The sequence below is a fragment of the Vigna angularis genome, chromosome 10, assembly GCF_016808095.1.
Source record: "Vigna angularis cultivar LongXiaoDou No.4 chromosome 10, ASM1680809v1, whole genome shotgun sequence".
NCBI classification, from domain to species: Eukaryota; Viridiplantae; Streptophyta; class Magnoliopsida; order Fabales; family Fabaceae; genus Vigna; species Vigna angularis.
Genome location: NC_068979.1, coordinates 2754883 through 2773125, shown reverse-complemented (window position 1 = coordinate 2773125; position 18243 = coordinate 2754883). Strand labels below are relative to the sequence as shown.

Here is an 18243-nt window from a genome sequence, read left to right as displayed (position 1 = left end):
TATACTTATGTGGAAAGAGTATCAAATAAACTATTGGATTTTGTAGCAACCTATTTGTTTAAATATTTTATTTCATTTGGAATTTAAAAAATTTAGATTATAAAAATTTACAAGAATAACTTCATTACTTAAAATTAAATCATTTAAATTTTCCTATATTTTACTTTCTCTCAAAAATAAATAACGTATTTTGTTTTTATATTTTCTTCTTCAACTTGACTTTAATCAAGATATTGTTGGTTTAATTTAACCAAATGTTATCAGTTTGATTAAGATAGGGTATCATTTTTTCGGTATTATCAAACACGATTTTTAATTAACATTAATAAATATTATTTTTTATGATGTCACTATGCAAGTGTTTTCGTTGGTCAAAATATATGATTACTTTTTTACAAATATTAACTAGACTAAATACATTTTTTCTTTTGATATCATTGGAATGTTTTTAGATAATATTGATATAGATTATTTTTTAATTAATATTTTCAGAATGTAACAATATAAACTAAAATTACTACTCAAATTTTGTAAATGTTCTGTAGATTAATATGGATGATATTATTTTCTAATGAATATTAATGATATTGAAATCTATAACATTTGTGTATAAGGTTGAAATAGAAATGTTTGGATTTTGGCTCGCAGTCTGGCAGTTTTGTTCAGCATTTGAGCAAGGATCATAAGTCACAGTTAAAGATGAAACAAATAATGTCTGTGTCTTCCTCGTGTATTACAAAGATATAATAGGAACTATGCAACCAGATTCCACAGAATTCTCACATGCATTTCTGATAAGTGATGATGAAAACGAAAATCTCCTCCCAGAATTCAACCCCCTAAGACCAAATTCAACTGAGAATTCAATCATTGAAAATGCCACGCAGAGGTCGAAATTCGACTCCCCATAGAACTGAATTCCAACCTGCAACAATAAATTTTTCTTCCCTTCCAGCAGCAGAGCACAACAACAAAAAACTACAAAAGTTCCCAGAATTCGGCGAGAACCGAATTCCGGATGGGTTTTCGTCATTGAAGATACCAAACAAGATTGCTAACCAGAGACCAAATTCTATCAGTGCTAGTGTGTGAGAAATAAAAATGACAGGGGGTCCATTTTGGTAATTTTTTTAAAAAAATATTATTTCTAGAAAAAAAAACATGGGGAAAGCATTGCGTAATGTGAATGCCAAAAAATGAAACAAGTGAAAACAAAATAGAAGACGGGAATTAACATTGAATTCTAATTTCCTTGTTTTCCGTTGGGTTTGATTTCGTCTATACAAAAACTCATAACAGCAGAGAAACATCAGTGGCTGGTCAAAAGGGATTAGGAGGAAAATGCTCAACATCCATGGAAGGGAAACCAGACTGTACTGTTCGCATTCCTCTAAGTATACTCTTTGCTGTTTCTCTCTCCTGTAAAAAATAATTAAACCATTTAATGATTTTAGAAGACTAACCTGCTTCAAATTGAAAGTTGAGTAGAATATTTAGACTCACCGGGCCAGTATAATCCAGAAGACGTGTACAGTATACCTCAGCTTCTTCAAACTTTTTCTGTGCTCTGTAATATTTTGCAAGATAGAGCAAAGCCTCAACCATTTTAGGCCCTTCCCTCTCTTCAGATTCCATCCTCTCTAAGTCCTTTTTGTAGTAAAATGCAGCCTCTTCAGGGCGCCCCAGCTCCGAAAGAAGTCTTGCCAAGTTGTGCAGTGCAATTGCTTCCCTGTCATTACAATTTGCTGCTCTTCTGTAACACTTTACTGCTTCATCAAGCATGCGAAGTTGATCAGTTTCATAGCACTGTGCCATAGCAATCCACAGTCGAGAATCATTTGGCTGCAAGAATACGGATTTTTTGAAGTAATGAAGCGCATAGAGAGGCATTCCCATCATCTCATAAGCCTGTCCTAGTCCATACCAAGCACGATAATCACGTGGGTCAATGTCTACTGCCCGACGATAGGCATCCACAGCAGCAGGAGTGTTTTTCATCTCAACAAACTCATGTCCCATAAGTGTCCAAGCAGATAAGAAATTTTTGTTCAATTTAAGAGCTCTCCTAAAATACACAACTGCCTTTTCATGCTGCCCTTTTAAACTGTAATAATTTCCAATAATACAACAAGATTCAGGTCTGTATTTATCAGTCAAGAATACTCTATGCGCAAGATAACTCAAAGCAGAAAAACATTCCTTAGCATACAGCACGTTGGAGTACATGTCCATATCTTCTACTCTGTATGGATCATTACTAAGCAGTTCTTCGAATATTGCTTCAACTTGATCAAATTCTCTCAAACTGTACTGGGCTTTTGCAATTTGTGCCTGTATATAATTACTATTACCAAAGGTTCCCAGTAGGTATTCATATTTTGACAGAGAGTCATTGTGCATCCTTAATTCTTGGTAAACACTGGCAAGGAAAAAATCCTTCATCCAATGGCTATTGAGATTAAGACTATTCAATATATCAACTGTTTTGCATAAGGATTGCAGCTCAGTCCAGACATTCCAGTTCCAAGGGTAGCTATTAACAGATTCCACGAGAACTGTACGTGAAAGGTTCTCACTGCCTTTCTGTTTGAGCACAAGACCATATAAGTACAAACCAAAAGGATCAATTTTACCATTATTGCGTAGTGTTGACAATTCTCTCTCCAAAGATACTAATTCACGATTAATAGCATCGCTCTTACCCAGAGGCCCCTCAAGTTCTATCATTTCTTCCTCTTTTCGCTTTTCTCCAGCCTGAATAAAGTAAAAAAAATATGAATATGGAACAATTGCACTTAGTTATTTTAATTGAGTTTCTCTAAACACAAAAGAACAAATAATGCAGATCATATATCTATTTCTTCTCTCTCTATATATATATGTGTGTGTGTGTGTTTGTAAGGATTGATTGGGCAGAAAAACATAAGATTTTGTTTTTGGAACAAAAAATATAAGATCAGAAAAAAAAATATAAAGTGTTTCATTTTAAGAAAATCCTCCAAAAGTAATTGAGTGGAATAACAGCTGTAAAATGTGGGATCAATGTTACATTAAGCATAACCGAATGGTTCTGTATGCAGTGTTTATGGCTTGCAGGTTCCAAAAACATATTTAATGTTATTAAGATTATCCTTATTGAAGAAAACACACCTTTTGCAAAGAAATAATTCATAAAGGTGAAATCGCAACGCAGTTCACCAAAATGTTTTAAATCCCCAAAAGTGGCCAAAGATACTATAGTGAGATATCATATAGTACCTTGCTATGAATAGGAGCATCACCAACTGGAGGATTTAAAACTTGCTACGAATATGCAGATTCAACAGAGCATGGGCAGATTGGCCAAGGTGTTTGAGCATGAGGAAGCCATCTTAAAGTGTTCTTTCCTATTTCTTGTTTGTAAATACAGTAGCATAAATTTAGTATTTTTGTTTAGTTAGTATAATTAGTAACTATAGTATAATAAATAGTATGATAGAAAGTGAGCTGTTCTATATAAAAATAAATTTTGATTTGTGGCCAATCCAAGTTAGGCTATGCTGGTTCAGTTTCACCCTTTGCACATTGAGGACAATTTTTGCATTTTTGCTGTTTCTTCTAGCTATTTTTAGTTGCTGTAGTTTCTGATTGTGTGTTTGCTGTTTTTAGAAGCTTAGGATTTGCTGTTTTTCATCTAATCTAGTAGAAATTGTCTAGAGTAGTTTGATAAAACCCTTGTCTAGCTAGCCTGTTCCAGTTTCTGTTTTTCATTTTACTTTGAGTAGTAAAATTTTGTTTTAGCTTTACCTTGTAAGTCTGATTGTCTATATAGTCTCTTTTGATATTTTAGATATGTTGGAGTCTCTTTTTGTTGCTTTCTGTTTTTAAATTTCCAGCTAGTTACTTGTTGATTTGTCATTTGTAGTTGATAAGTTCTAACTTGTTTTGAGTAGTTCATTTAACAAAAAGTGCATAAGTTATCATGAAAAACCAGTTTAGAACAGTTTTGAGAAAAATTCTAACCAAGTGAGATTTTGAGCCTTATTTTTCTTCTTGTGTGATTTCACTTATGATTCTAATACTCCCGAACTTTTCTCTGGTTTTAGCTCTGCACCCTTTTCTTTATCCTACCCGTATAACCTTGGCCACATTATAAGCTTGAGAAAGTCCTTTTTGATCATGAGTGCATTTTTCTAACATGATGGTGGATTTTAGAGGCTTTTCAAGCCTATGGTAGTGTTAGTGTTCATATTATGTTGAGGGTTAAACACTTAAATAGAAACACCATGAGAGAATAAGAGTAAACACCATCCAGTGAGGAGGTCAATTCTGATTTTTGAGCTTGGTTTGATTGATTTCTAATGCATTTAACTTGTCTAAACTATTTCTGACTTGTTTGGAGCTTTAGAACTTGAATTTTGGCAGATTTTCTGTTGCTCACGGGTTTTCAGCTTTGCAGAAAGGTTTTTTATTCTGTCCAGCTTTGTAAATTGTTTTCTTTTAGTTCTGTTATGTTTTTTTTTTAGTGCAAAGGCTTAAGTGTGGGGTGTGTTAAGTCCCAATTTTGTAATGTTTTCATAGCTAATTGCATCTCTTTTGGGTATTGTATTGTTTTAATTCTTTGATTTTAGTTTAGATTCAGTTTTCTTTGTAAAAATTAGTGTTTTGTGAAAATGTGTTAATAAAGTGTTTTTAGATAGATTTTTAGTTTAGTTTGTAATTTTGTATAATGTTAGTCTTTGAGAATAATAAAACCACTTCTGACTTCAGTTTTGTTATAGAAATTCAGCTTGTGATTTTTTTTTTTGCAGTGAAAAAACTTCATTTTATAGTGCAGTAAACTGGAGAGATATTGATTGGTAAGCTGGTCTAGGTGCTGTGAAGAGTAGTGCAGTGGGAAACCTCCACCTGACAGTAATCTGAAGTTACAAGAGAGAAGTCTAATTTGAACATGGATTGATCTGAGATAGGGATGTGTGAACTGTTGGACCAGTCAACTTGTTGCTGCCAGTCAAAAACTCTAATGGACAGTTCAGATTATTCTTATGTAACTTGAGATAGCAAGTCATTACATCTGCTGAAGATGAAGAGTTGGAAAAGAGTTGGACTTATAAACTGGTCACTTGAGTTACTTATAAATATAGCTAGTGTAGGTTTTAAGTCAGATTAGCAATCTCACATTTGTAACCTGTCATAGACAGTTGACCCATTTCTGATTTCCATTCACGGGTATACAAGGCAGAAACACATTCCATTAGATACAGTTCATTCATTCCAACAACTTTCAGTTTCTTAGTTTTAGTTTTCTGAGTCTTTGGGTTGTTTCAAATTCTCTCATGGACTAGGTACCATACTTCAATTGCTTTGTGATGCTGAACCAGTGATCAATCAATACCAGTTAGATTTTTCTGTCAATTCTTTTTTCTTGCTTCGTTTCTTGAATTGCTTTAATCTTTTATAGTTTTAGTTTGCTAATCTCTAAATATTTTTGTTTCCATCATAATGCCTTTTGTTAATTCTGATTCAGAAAGCAAGTTCCTAACCATGAGCATTCAGATTTCATCCTTGCATTATACTAGTTGCAATTTCTGATTGAAAGCTGTTTTCTAGATGGTCTGGTATGACTTTCATACTCCAAGAATTCATCATTGAGTACTTGGCAGTCAAGATTGAAGGTTGAATGATCATAGTTGAACTTGTTTCTCTAATTTCAGAAATTACCCATTTCATTCTATTCACTGTTTTCAAATCCATTTACTGATTCTAATTTTTCCAATTCTGTTTTGCATTAAAATATTAATTCTTAATCTGATTTCGTTTTGTATATTGTGCTTCTTTCTCTAATTCAATTTTTAATTCAGAATTCAATTTGATCATCATGTTAGTTAATACAGTTTTGATATATGGTCATTTTCTCATTTTCAGATTCTAGCATTAGTTCTGCATATTGAATTTCAGTTTCTGCATTCTTTGTTTAGTTTTGATCATTGTTCCATTTTAGTTGGTATATTAGAGTCATGTCTCTGCATTCAATTCTAGGATAAATTCTTATTTTCCAGTTCTTACAAGTTTAGAAGTTAGGCTTTCTGAATTTTAGGAATTAAATTCTGCACTTGTTCTTTTTGATAATTTTCAGTTTTAACATTCAATTAACATTGTTTTAGAATAGTTTACACTGTTTTACTTATATCTTAATATCAGCACATATTTCTTTACACTTTGCACTGTATTCTATGCGTTAAGATCTGATTTTCATTCATCATAACTCATTTTATAGATAATTTGCATTCCGTTCATTCTAAAAAGCATGCGTACTGTTTTAGATATAGGTTCTGTTTCAGCTTTAGTTTCATGAACCACATTCTTAGGATACTAGTTTAAATAACATTTTTACATTCCACATTGCCCCAAACAGTACATATCTTGGTCAGATTACAGATTACTATCCTTAAAGATTGTTATTTTCTTGGATTGACATTCATGATCTACCCCATACCACATTATGAGGGTTTTTTTTTTTTTTTTTTGCTTGAACTTGAATGCAACTATATGGTTCAACAGTAGACATGAAGAAAAGACAGAGATAAGTGGGTGACATGCGTAGGTAGAGAAGAGAAATTATGGCCAAGAGTCTAGAAGTAAGGAAAAGATGAAATAATGAGTGGTCATGGCCTGATGGAAAAGAAAGATCGTTTTTGCTTATCTTCTTGCTCATATTTGCACAAAAAATAAAGCAGATTTAGAGTGTTAACAAACCACAGGACACGCTGCAACCCAATTTTGAGTGTGACCTATGCAATTCCACCCAAGATTCAATGCAATGAATCAAACAATAAACTTGATTTATGATTTTGAAAGTGATTTGAACAATTCAGGACCAATTCAGAGAAAAAACAAGTGTTGCAACTATTCAAATAGTGGGAGTAGAGAATCCTATGGTATCGGACAATACTTACAACCATGATTCTGAGATGGGCAATGGAATGATATATAACAAGGGTTTTCATTATGATCACAACTATCGTTTCCTTGAAAATTGTGATCACCATCCACTGATCAGTGTCTCTAAATATTTTGCATTTTTCTAAATTAATTATTTTAAAATTTATAATAACATATCATAAGAAATTTTAAGAGTTTTGTATACCTCTGTATCTTGGTCGTATGACACCAATGTTGTAAAAGGATGAAAAAAAAATGTAAAATAGTAAAAATATATCAAGACCCTCTTCAAAAAACAAACTAATCAATTACATATAACAGAAGAGTGTCTTCCCACCTACTAATTGCAATCTATTTAGAGGATAAGCACATATCCAATCGAAATGGATTTTGTCATGAAATTCAACTGAAATGCATGTACTATGCCATACTAGTATACTTCCCCTAACTTTTCATAAACATTTTGTCTGCACTAGTTTGCACTTACAGAATTACATTAGTCAAAGATGATTTGTTCGCAGAAAACATATGAAATGAATGAACTATCAAATTATCTTCAATACTACAAACAAATTATTGGGAAAAGAACATTCAAATCCATAATGCATCAGAAGTTTCACTGTCTACTAGCACATAAAATCCTACTAGTTACTATGCACACTCAATAAAAGATAAAAGAAAGAACACAAAACTGATTCAATAAAAGATAGAAGAAAGAACACAAAACTGACCAGATAGAGAGCATAACAGCGCAAGAATACCGCCTTTCTTCCATTTTGATCACGAAGAACATGAGCAGCTCGCTTATACTCACGGCAATCAAAATAAGCCTTTGCCTGAAGGTAAAAATCATCATCAACAAGTTCATCTTCCTCCATCACAGGTGTGGCGACATACGAAACACCCGCTATTGGAGTCACAGTGACATCATGAGTCTTGTACTTCCTGCGAATGCTTGAACTCCCACGCTGAAATCTGGTGTTCGAAGGAGTGAACTTTACAGGGTCGTGCTCAATACCCACCAACTGTTCTGCTGCCCTGAAACCACATCTTCATCAGAAACAAACCACCCATTCGCGGAAAAGCAAAGGGAAACTTCAAAATTCAAACTCAAATGTCTGGTTGGAAACCCCAAATTTTGTTTGGATTAGGGTTTTTGTTCAGATACCATTTAGAAGCAGAGTAGAGACATCTATCGCTTAGTTGGCGAATCGCGATGCGAAGTTCGCTTCTGCAACTCTCTTTGGAACTCATCTTCTTCGACTGCACTGAAAATAATGAAATCGCGCCCACTGCCTTTTTTTCAAATTGTTGTCTTCTGTGTCTTTCCTCTCTTTACTTCCTTCCTTCCTACTATGCTTCTAATATTTCTCTCATTTCTGTCACCCTCCCTCTTTTATTCAATTTGTATAAAAAATAAATAAAAATTTGTGACTTCCTTCAAATTAAAGTGAATAAAGTATTACATTGTTTTTTGTTAATTATATTTTTTTTATATATTTGAAACCCATAGCTCCTTTTATAATGAATATTTAGAAACTATATTTATAATAAATTACATTGATAATTTACCAAAATTAAACTATGTTAATTCAATTAAAGCATGTAATAATAAATTTACTTATTTGTATATCATCTTTACTCTTAAATATGAAAAAAAAAATTTAACATTCAATTGTCTCAAATAAATATCTTTTTATATTCATTCAGATTTTAATTGATATCAAAATTACATATTATGTTGATTAAAATTTTAGCTAATATAGAAAGTGAATGTGAGGATTAGAAACTGAGAGATAAACACAGTAATTCCTAAAGGAGTTCCATTTTTCAGAAATCTCAAACCTTGAGGATTCCTCCTTTTATAGCCCTTTGCGCAATTGGTTGAAACTTTCTTTTTAAACTCAAACCCTAGAAGCATAAGTCTGACATTTTTTCCTGCACCTCCCTGTTTTTCTTCTTACACCTATAAAAGTTGAATTTCCCAAACTACTCCTTATTAAAAACTGCGTGCGATGCAGATAAAAAGGCGGTGCAAAGGGAAAATACCATGTGCATGGAAAGGAGGAAAATGGGCATTTGAAATTAAGAAAGTGAATTATGATAAACTAGGGTTATTGGTTAACACGCGGTTCCATTTTGCCGACAAAGGCTTGTTGGTATTTAGCCAACACTAATATTTGAGTGACACTGCTTTACGCAAAAGATAAAGCAGATATAGTGCTTCACACCTATATGGATCACGATGTTACATTTATTTCTTTCATATTATTATCTTTTAATTATTTTCCTTCTCTCTAATACAAACTTATTTTTAATTATTAAAATACTCTTAAAAATAGGTTGTCATTTTCCTTATTTATTTCCTTTCCCATCAATATTTCACAACACATGGCGTAAAAAACCCAAACACCTTCTTTCACCAAACTAAACTATTTCACACCTTTTTATCTTTCTACGCCACCTTATACATGCATTACGTATTACAATTGTTATATATTTATTCCATCTGTTTCACAATTAACTTTAAAGCTAATATAATTCAATATAACAAGTCACTCGTACCTGATTTTATATTTTTTTCTAACTTATACTTTTAAAAACTACATTGACTATATTATTCATACTTAATTTGTGAATTTATCAATTTAATTTCTTTTATCTCTCCTCCCTGGTATCATACTCATTACTTACTTTTATCTTATGTACAATAATCAAGTTCAGATTGATATGTCAACATTAATTACTATAACTAGTAGTCTTTACTCATTTGTGTTACTGATAAAATAACTCAGGACTTGAATCCTTATTTTATTTTAAATATGTGTAATAAATTTTCGAGCTTTTGCCCAACTGCTTTTGACAAAAAATAAATAAAAATAGTAATAATAATAATCACTAAAACAATTTTCATATATATTAGATATAAAAAAATAAAATTTAAATTTAATCCTGTAAAATCAACTATTAATATATAACAAAAAATTAAGTAAAAATTTAATTATCACAACTCTAACTGTGAGACACGTGGAAGATTCGTGCGAGTTATATATTTTATTGCTGCCAAAATTATTTGCAGGAATTACTTTCATTTTTTAAAAGTCGATCGGGTTGATTATATCACGGATATTATAACTTCACACTCAATAAATTTTTATTTATATTTTGCATCCGATATTTTATCTTTTAATTTCTCTTCCTTTACAAATATAATTTTTTTAATAATAATAATATTTTTAAAAGTGGTGTATTTTGTTCTTAAAAAACATTTATCTTATATTAATATTGCCTCATTGGATAATTATGGAGTTTTGAAAAGGAAACAATGAATTGATTTATCAAAGTGTACAGTGGTTGAGAGAAAAGCCGCCGGAAAATTCATTTGAACTGAAATGCTTTCAAGATAGCGATCCTTGCCGGCTTCGCCAAACTGAGTAAATTATATATTAATTCCATTTATTAATTTATAATAATATACACTGAGATTTGACCAAAAAAAACTTAATTAAAGTAGCAGTGGCAGTAGAGGACAAGGATAAGATAATTACAACGTGATTTTTGTGGCAGGTGAGAATCATCCAATAAATACGTCAGAGATTGCATCCAAGTTCAAAGCAATGAACACAGTTGGAATGTTGTCTGAGATAGAAAGAAGAATAATCTCCACCGCAAAAACAACTCTCTCAGACGGCTATTGCTACCATGTTTAACTAGTGTTTCCTGTCTGTCCCACTGACACATGCGTTGACTTTTGTGTCCTAACTCCTCTATGTAGTGTGTTTTGCATATCATTTTTTACATTATTTAATTATATTATTATTATTTTTCCTCGTTTTTATCCATTTTTTTTTGTCTCTTCCATGCCTAAAAAACATTATACTATTTTTCATTCAAATATGAATTTTGTTCTTCGGTTTAGAAGAATAAATTCCATGATATCAAATTTTACTATTGTTTGCTTAAGATAATCATGACAATATTAGGACATTTAGGTTTTGTTCACTTGAGTGGATTTGAGGAAAAGTAATTGAGGAAATTTGAGAAGATTTCAAAATAAATTTTTTTGTTGTTTATTTGAGTCAATTTGGAGGTAAGTGAGAATGAATTTGGAAGTAAAGTTTGTGAAAATTAGTGTAGAATTTGATTGACGTGACAGTTTAAAAAAATTTACTTCCAAATTCAATCTCATTTACTTCCAAATTCACTCAAATAATCAACAAAAAAATTTATTTTCAAATCCCCTCAATTACTCTCTCTCAAATCCACTCAAGTGAACAAGACTTTAAGGTGTGTTTGTTTTAACTTTTTTAATAAAATAATCATTTATTTACAAAATTTATGTACTTATGTAAACTTAAAAAAAAAAAGGGAATCAGGAAAAAGAAAACTGTTTTTTTTTTTCTTTTAGAAACAACTTGCAGAGCTGTTTCTCTAAAATTTGTTTTTCCAATACGTTTTGAACATTAATAAACAGATCCTTTATCGTCATATGGTAAATATATTCAATCAATATTAAAATAAAAAATATAAATTTTATTAGCAAAGTATAAACTAACTGACAAGAGACTACTTTAGTTTAACTAGTACACTAGAGTCGATATAGTATTAAAAAATTACATATTTGCATGAAATTTTGAATTCCATTTTTTATTGTTGTTATTCTACATAAAAAAAAATAACAATTGCTTGTTTTAATCTTGTATTTTTTTATATAGTTTTATTAAAAATGTAGGAGTTGCATTATTGCATATCTAACACTAAACTTATTTAACTCAACTATAACTAGTTAAATAAATAGTGTATGATTTATATGTGGAACAAATGATTAAATATATATAAATTTATGTTCGTGAAATGATTTTTAAATTCAATATCCGCACACAAACACCTATCACATTAAAATGTTACCACTTAAATCCGCTTACCCACCTTGAATTTAGTTTATACATGTATAACACAATTTCTATTTGTTTTTAGACGTATATATACCAAATAAAAAACTCATTATACATACATGAATTATATTAAATTGCATGTTTTGACATAATTTTTTTTAAGAATGAATAATTTAGCATACGTTAATAAAAAAAACAGTTGTATTTGCATGCAGCTGTTTTGAGAAGACGAGTGGTTACTAATTAGTGAAAATGAAACATATATTTTGTGGCCGCCCAACTTTAGGACCAGCAGAAATTAGACTCGGTCTAATATAATTCAACGCTTAATTCAAGTCAACCCCCTCATTCACTCGGTGCTGCTTTTGATGTCGATCGCTGTTACTTCTATTATAATCAATTAATTAATTCGGAGTCTTTTTATTTACCTAATGCTTCATGCAATGTCCAAATGTACACCACCCATACGCATTACATGATTGGATAATGTTTTATAAAAATTAATGTGTTTGCTAATCCGAAGTCAAGAGTACTGTAACTATTGTTAATGATTAGTTGTATTTCACTCAACAGATAAACAGCTCTCTAGTTAGAAAATTTAAGGGGAGAAAAATATTAGCTAAAACTGGAAACACGGTCCACAAAAGTTGAAGAATCACAATCAAAATTGTACTGTGAGAGAGAGAGAGAGAAATGAATACTACTGATATTCCATATTCCATATACAACAAAAAATCTTCAAGTGAGCCACTCCCTTTAAATACCTCTCCATACACACTAAATCTCCAACCAAGATTTTCTGATTTACACACAACGCCAACTTCCCTATACAAACCAAACCATGTGTGAGTTATCATCATCTACCTCCACTTTGGGTGAAAGCAATGAGGGTCATCCACACACGCACACGACCAAAATTCAGGAGCCAGACATGTTAGCCCTTTTGATCCCCAAACCCCCAACAACATTCCAACAAGCCCAAAAAAACCATCAAAACACCCATTTTTCCCTGGCTTTCAACGAAGCCAAATGCATAGCAAACACAGCATTACCCATGGTGCTCACAGGTTTATTACTCTACTCTCGCTCCGTCATCTCTATGTTGTTCCTCGGTCGTGCCGGTGAGCTTGCCTTAGCTGGTGGTTCTCTCGCCATTGGATTCGCCAACATCACTGGTTACTCTATTCTCTCCGGCCTCGCCATGGGGATGGAACCCATCTGCGGCCAGGCTTTTGGGGCCAAACGTTTCAAACTTTTGGGCTTTGCCATGCAGAGGACCATTGTTCTTCTTCTTTTAACTTCCATTTTTATATCATTCTTCTGGCTCAACATGAAGAAGATACTGCTCCTCTGTGGCCAACAAGAAGACATCGCCACCCAAGCTCAATCCTTCATACTCTATTCTCTTCCCGATCTCGTCGCACAATCATTGCTACACCCTCTGCGAATCTACTTGCGAAGTCAATCCATAACCCTCCCTCTCACATACACTGCCTTTCTCTCTATTCTCCTTCACGTTCCCATCAACTACCTCCTCGTCTCCGTGTTCAAACTTGGAATCAAAGGCATCGCTTTAGGTGCCGTTTGGACCAATTTCAACCTTGTCTTTTCGCTGATTCTCTACATCTGGGTATCCCAAATATACAAGAAAACATGGACCCCTATTTCCTTGAAGGGCATCTTCTGCGGTTGGAAGGCGCTTTTGGATTTGGCAATCCCGAGTTGCATTTCGGTTTGCCTGGAATGGTGGTGGTACGAAATCATGATTTTACTGTGCGGGTTATTGATCAATCCCCAAGCAACCGTTGCATCGATGGGGGTTCTGATTCAAACCACCGCATTGATATACATTTTCCCTTCTTCTCTGAGCTTTGCTGTTTCAACACGTGTTGGGAACGAAGTGGGTGCGGAGAATCCTAAAAGGGCCAAACTCGCAGCACTCGTGGGGCTTTCTTTCAGTTATGTTTTGGGATTGTCGGCCTTGTTTTTTGCTGTTTCGGTGAGGCACGTGTGGGCATCCATGTTCACACGTGACAAGGAGATCATTGCTTTGACGTCGATGGTGTTGCCCATCATTGGTCTCTGCGAGCTTGGGAACTGTCCGCAAACAACGATTTGCGGCGTCCTGAGAGGAACCGCGAGACCGAAATTGGGAGCGAATATAAATTTGGGTTGCTTTTATATTGTGGGAATGCCCGTTGCGGTGTGGTTGGGTTTCTTCGCGGGCTTTGATTTCAAAGGCTTGTGGCTGGGTTTGTTGGCCGCCCAAGCTTCGTGCATGATCACCATGTTGTTCGTGTTGGCTCGCACCAACTGGGAGGGTCAGGTCGAAAGAGCCAAACAACTCACATCGTCTGATGCTACTGAGGAGGAACACGAACAGCAAGAGCAATCCTCAACAGAGGAATGCTATGATTCAAATGTTTGATCAATCATCACAATGACACGACGAGGATTCTTTAATATTTTGCATTCAATATTTATTACACGGACGGATTCTTTTTAGATTCTGCTAATTTTCATGTACATTTCGGAGTAGAGGCAGAGCATAAACGCATGCACTCGTAGAACGGACAAAAACATAGGAATGTGTTTTGTTTTTGCTTTTTCTCATTAATATTAATCACCGGGTTGTCGACCTTGGCAGAGTTGTTACAAAAGACACTATATCACTTCTGAACATGAAAATCTTGGAACATAGTCTTAAAACATTGATTCTGTGCTAGTTGAGAATATGGCGAAAAAAACAAAGGGAAAGTGAAACCCGTGAGACAGTGTTTGGAATGGTAATGAAGCAATTGTTACTTTCTAGAAATGTCGTCTGCGAATAGGATTGTTTGTATATTGCGCGTTTTAATTAGACATGGACTTGTGTCGGTTGGTTGACGACGAAAACGAGTCATCCGCACTTTGATCACTCTGCTGACTCCTTCAAGTGACTCAACATATGCACGAAAGGATTCCATTCCACCCCTCAATTCTGACATGTTTTAATTCAAGAAAGGAAATTTACAAATTAGAATGTTCCACGTTTTATACCAACTGAAGCAGTCTCTAGGGTGTTTCCTATAGAGGGGAAGCAAGAAGTTTATGTGGTATAATTGTAAAATATTCCCAACACCTTTAGGTTTGGCAGGTATTTCAACTGACACCATCTTTGTTCAAATTCGTTGTTCTTGTGCAATATTTCATACAACTTTCCTTCTTACAAAGTTATTAGAATATAATATGCAATTGACGCTAATTTCACGAAATAGTAAAGAAAACCTTAATTAAAGTAGTAGAGGACAGGATAATTACAACGTGTTTTTTGCGAGAAAGGTGAGAGTCATCCAATGAATAAGTGACAGATATGCAGCCAAGTCCAAACTAATGAATACAGTTGGAACGTTGAAGTGAGACCCAAAGAAGAAGAATCGATCTCCACCGCCAAACAAACACTCTGGGACGGCTATTGCGGCATGCTTTATCTAGTTTTCTCCGTGTCCCATTACCACGTATTTACTTTATCTTAATCATGTTACTAATAAATAGATTGTCATTTCTAACATAGTTTTATTAAAAAAATTTAGGATGGCGGTGTCATTTATATAGATTGGATTAAATATAGTTTTAATCCTGGACATAAAATTAATTTCAAAATTTGATATTTAAATTTTAAAAATAAATTATTATATTTTTTTAATTTGATGGTATTAGATTTTCTTTTACATATAAAAAAATATTTTAGATTGATATTTGAGCTGTATTGTGCTAAAGATGTAAATAACAAATATCAAATATCATCTAACACATAAAAAAATATTATTGAATTAAAATGATTTTATTAATTTATTTTTAAAATTTTAAAGATAAAAGATATATTAAAATTTCAAACAATGACAAATTTTAATTTTATGTTTAAATTTATAACTAAAAATGTAATTAACATATTTTGATGGATTAAATGTGTTTTTCCCCCTTTAACTTTCAATTAAAATTAAAATTAATGTTTTTTTAAAATTTTGATCCAATTTAATTCTTCAATTTTAAAAATACGTGGATTTAGTCTTTTTAATTAAATTTTCTTAATTTTATTTAATCTTTCAAACAATTCTATTTGAGTTATTTATACTATTTAACACAATTTTTTTAATATTAATTAAAAAATATATTTGAAATCTTAAATAAACTTATCAATGATTAAAATTTATACAAATATAAAAATGAAAAAATAAATTAATTCAAATTTAGAAAAGATACTAATTATAATTTTTATTAAAAGTTAAATAACAAAAACATATTTAACACTTTTTTAAAATAATGTAATGAATTTGGAATTGGACTGAACCCACGAGTTGTTTAAATTGAATTTTAGAAAACGTAAAAGAAAATGAATATTTGGGTTATTCTCATTGCATGCCGCCATTTTGAGAAGATAAGTGGGTATTTAATAAGTAAAAAAGCAAAGATGTATTTTTTAGCCGCCCGACTATAGCGTGGAAGTAGAAACTAGAATTGGTCTAACATAAAAGGCGAAGAAGACCCTCTTCGACGTTTAATTGAATTCAACAATCTCAACGACATGGCATTAAATATTCACACTTGCTGGTTTTGATGTTGATCCCCTCGTGTTTCTAATGTGCTCCATTAATTAATTCAGATTCTTATATTATATCTTTCTTATCTAATACTCCATGCAATGTCCAAATGCAGACCGATACATCGGATATTGTTTTTGTTTTATAAAACTTAATATGCTTGCAAGTCCAAAGTCAAGATCCATGCGCATGTTTCATGTTTCTGTTGTATACGTAGCATTAACTATTAGTATGTTGTATTAACTCCATGGACAAAGACGTTTTAGCTTGGATTTTCTATAGATTTTGACACCTCTCAAATGCACCCTACCAATGCTTCTCTTCATTGCTTCCATCAACCAAACCATAAGCCACCAAAGCAAGGCAAAACACATCACATGTATTATGGTCGTCCGGTCACAGTGGTTAACAACTTTTTCGATTTCATGAGAGACAATTTATATATAGCATAGTTGACCAATTGATCGAGCTACAAATAAAATTAGCAACGAGAATAATCACATTAATTTCGAGTCAGATTATTATTATTTGGACTGTAATTAGAATAGTACTAATCAAAAGTTTATTCCAAAATATAAATATAAGTTTGATATTCAGTTAGTTAGTTTTTTTTACGCATTTATTACTACAAACACTGATTTTAGCATCGGAATATCTTTTACAAATAACATCCAATTTGACTGAATAGTAAAAAGAGAGAAGACTTAAGATAAAATCTTGACTTAACCTTGTTTTAAAAACTATTTGTGAAATAAGATTTAATTTCGATCACATAAATTGAAATATTACAAATTTTTTTAATTATCAAAATAAACAATTCTTAAAAAAATTACAAAAATAATGTTTTGCCAAGATTTTATAACTTTATTGTAAAAAAAAAAAATTTAAGATTAACACCGTTCAAAGCATTTCTAAAATTGTATTTTTAGTGAGAAATATACATTCAATGTTTGATGTTGTTTTGCACACGGTTTATTCTAACCAGTGAAAACGTTGTAGCAATTAACATTGATGAGTTTCCAATTAATAAGGTGGACCCTTATACGAAAGAAATTTCTCTGAAATTTTGTATGCTGCACGGGGAAGATGACCATGGAGCCCAGAACAGACTGAGCCAAAGTTGCCCCCACCTTCCATATATAAACATTCAACTTTCAATCAATCAATTTTAACTCCATTATCGACATAATTCTATCAAAATCGTTTTTTCTATGACTTCCAATTAATTCTGTTCGGTGATCATATTAAAATTGGTCTAATTCAATGAACCATTCCATCCACACATTACATTATTAAAATATAGATTTTAAAAAAACTAAACTAACTTAGTTAATTCAGATAAATATCTTACGTTGATCAACTTTGTTTTTTGTTCATTGTTGTTAAAATTAACATAAAAAAAACATGCAATTTAACTAAACAATTAAGTCAGTAAGTTAAATTTAACTAACAAAAAAGATAATATAAAAACAATAGACTATTTTTCACTCTCTTTTTTCTATAACTGGAAGATATAGTTTCTTTCCGTTGATTTGATTCATTTTTTAATAGTTTCTTTTTGTTGATTTGATTCATTTTTTAATAAAGTATTATTAGCTCTGTGCACGATTCATGTGAAACATGACAAACTCAATATTTCTTATCTTTGCACCATCTTTCTAAACCATTTCAATAATTTTCATTTTACATTTTAAAACAATTATATATATATATATATATATATATATATATATATATATATATATATATATATATATATATATATTATGTTGTTCATCCCTGAATCAAATTGTGTTTTAAAAAACCTTATAGTTAAATTGAATGTTTCTTCTATAAAAATCATACAT

General features: G+C 31.9%; 2 protein-coding genes across 2 annotated transcripts; one reads left to right on the top strand and one right to left on the bottom strand.

Moving 5' to 3' along the window:
- Nucleotides 1-1219: 1219 nt before the first annotated feature.
- On the bottom strand, nt 1220-8304 carry LOC108336111 (anaphase-promoting complex subunit 8). The gene is made up of 4 exons (XM_017572449.2): nt 8090-8304; nt 7653-7959; nt 1504-2754; nt 1220-1419 (listed from the first exon to the last, which is right to left on the bottom strand). Exons 1-4 carry the CDS (start codon nt 8173-8175, stop codon nt 1321-1323), a joined length of 1743 nt encoding a protein of 580 aa, XP_017427938.1. The 5' UTR covers nt 8176-8304; the 3' UTR covers nt 1220-1320.
- Nucleotides 8305-12579: 4275 nt separating this feature from the next.
- On the top strand, nt 12580-14982 carry LOC108335422 (protein DETOXIFICATION 49). Its single transcript, XM_017571439.2, has one exon. The coding sequence runs from the start codon at nt 12658-12660 to the stop codon at nt 14242-14244; it is 1587 nt and encodes a 528-aa protein (XP_017426928.1). The 5' UTR covers nt 12580-12657; the 3' UTR covers nt 14245-14982.
- The last annotated feature ends 3261 nt before the right edge of the window (nt 14983-18243 follow it).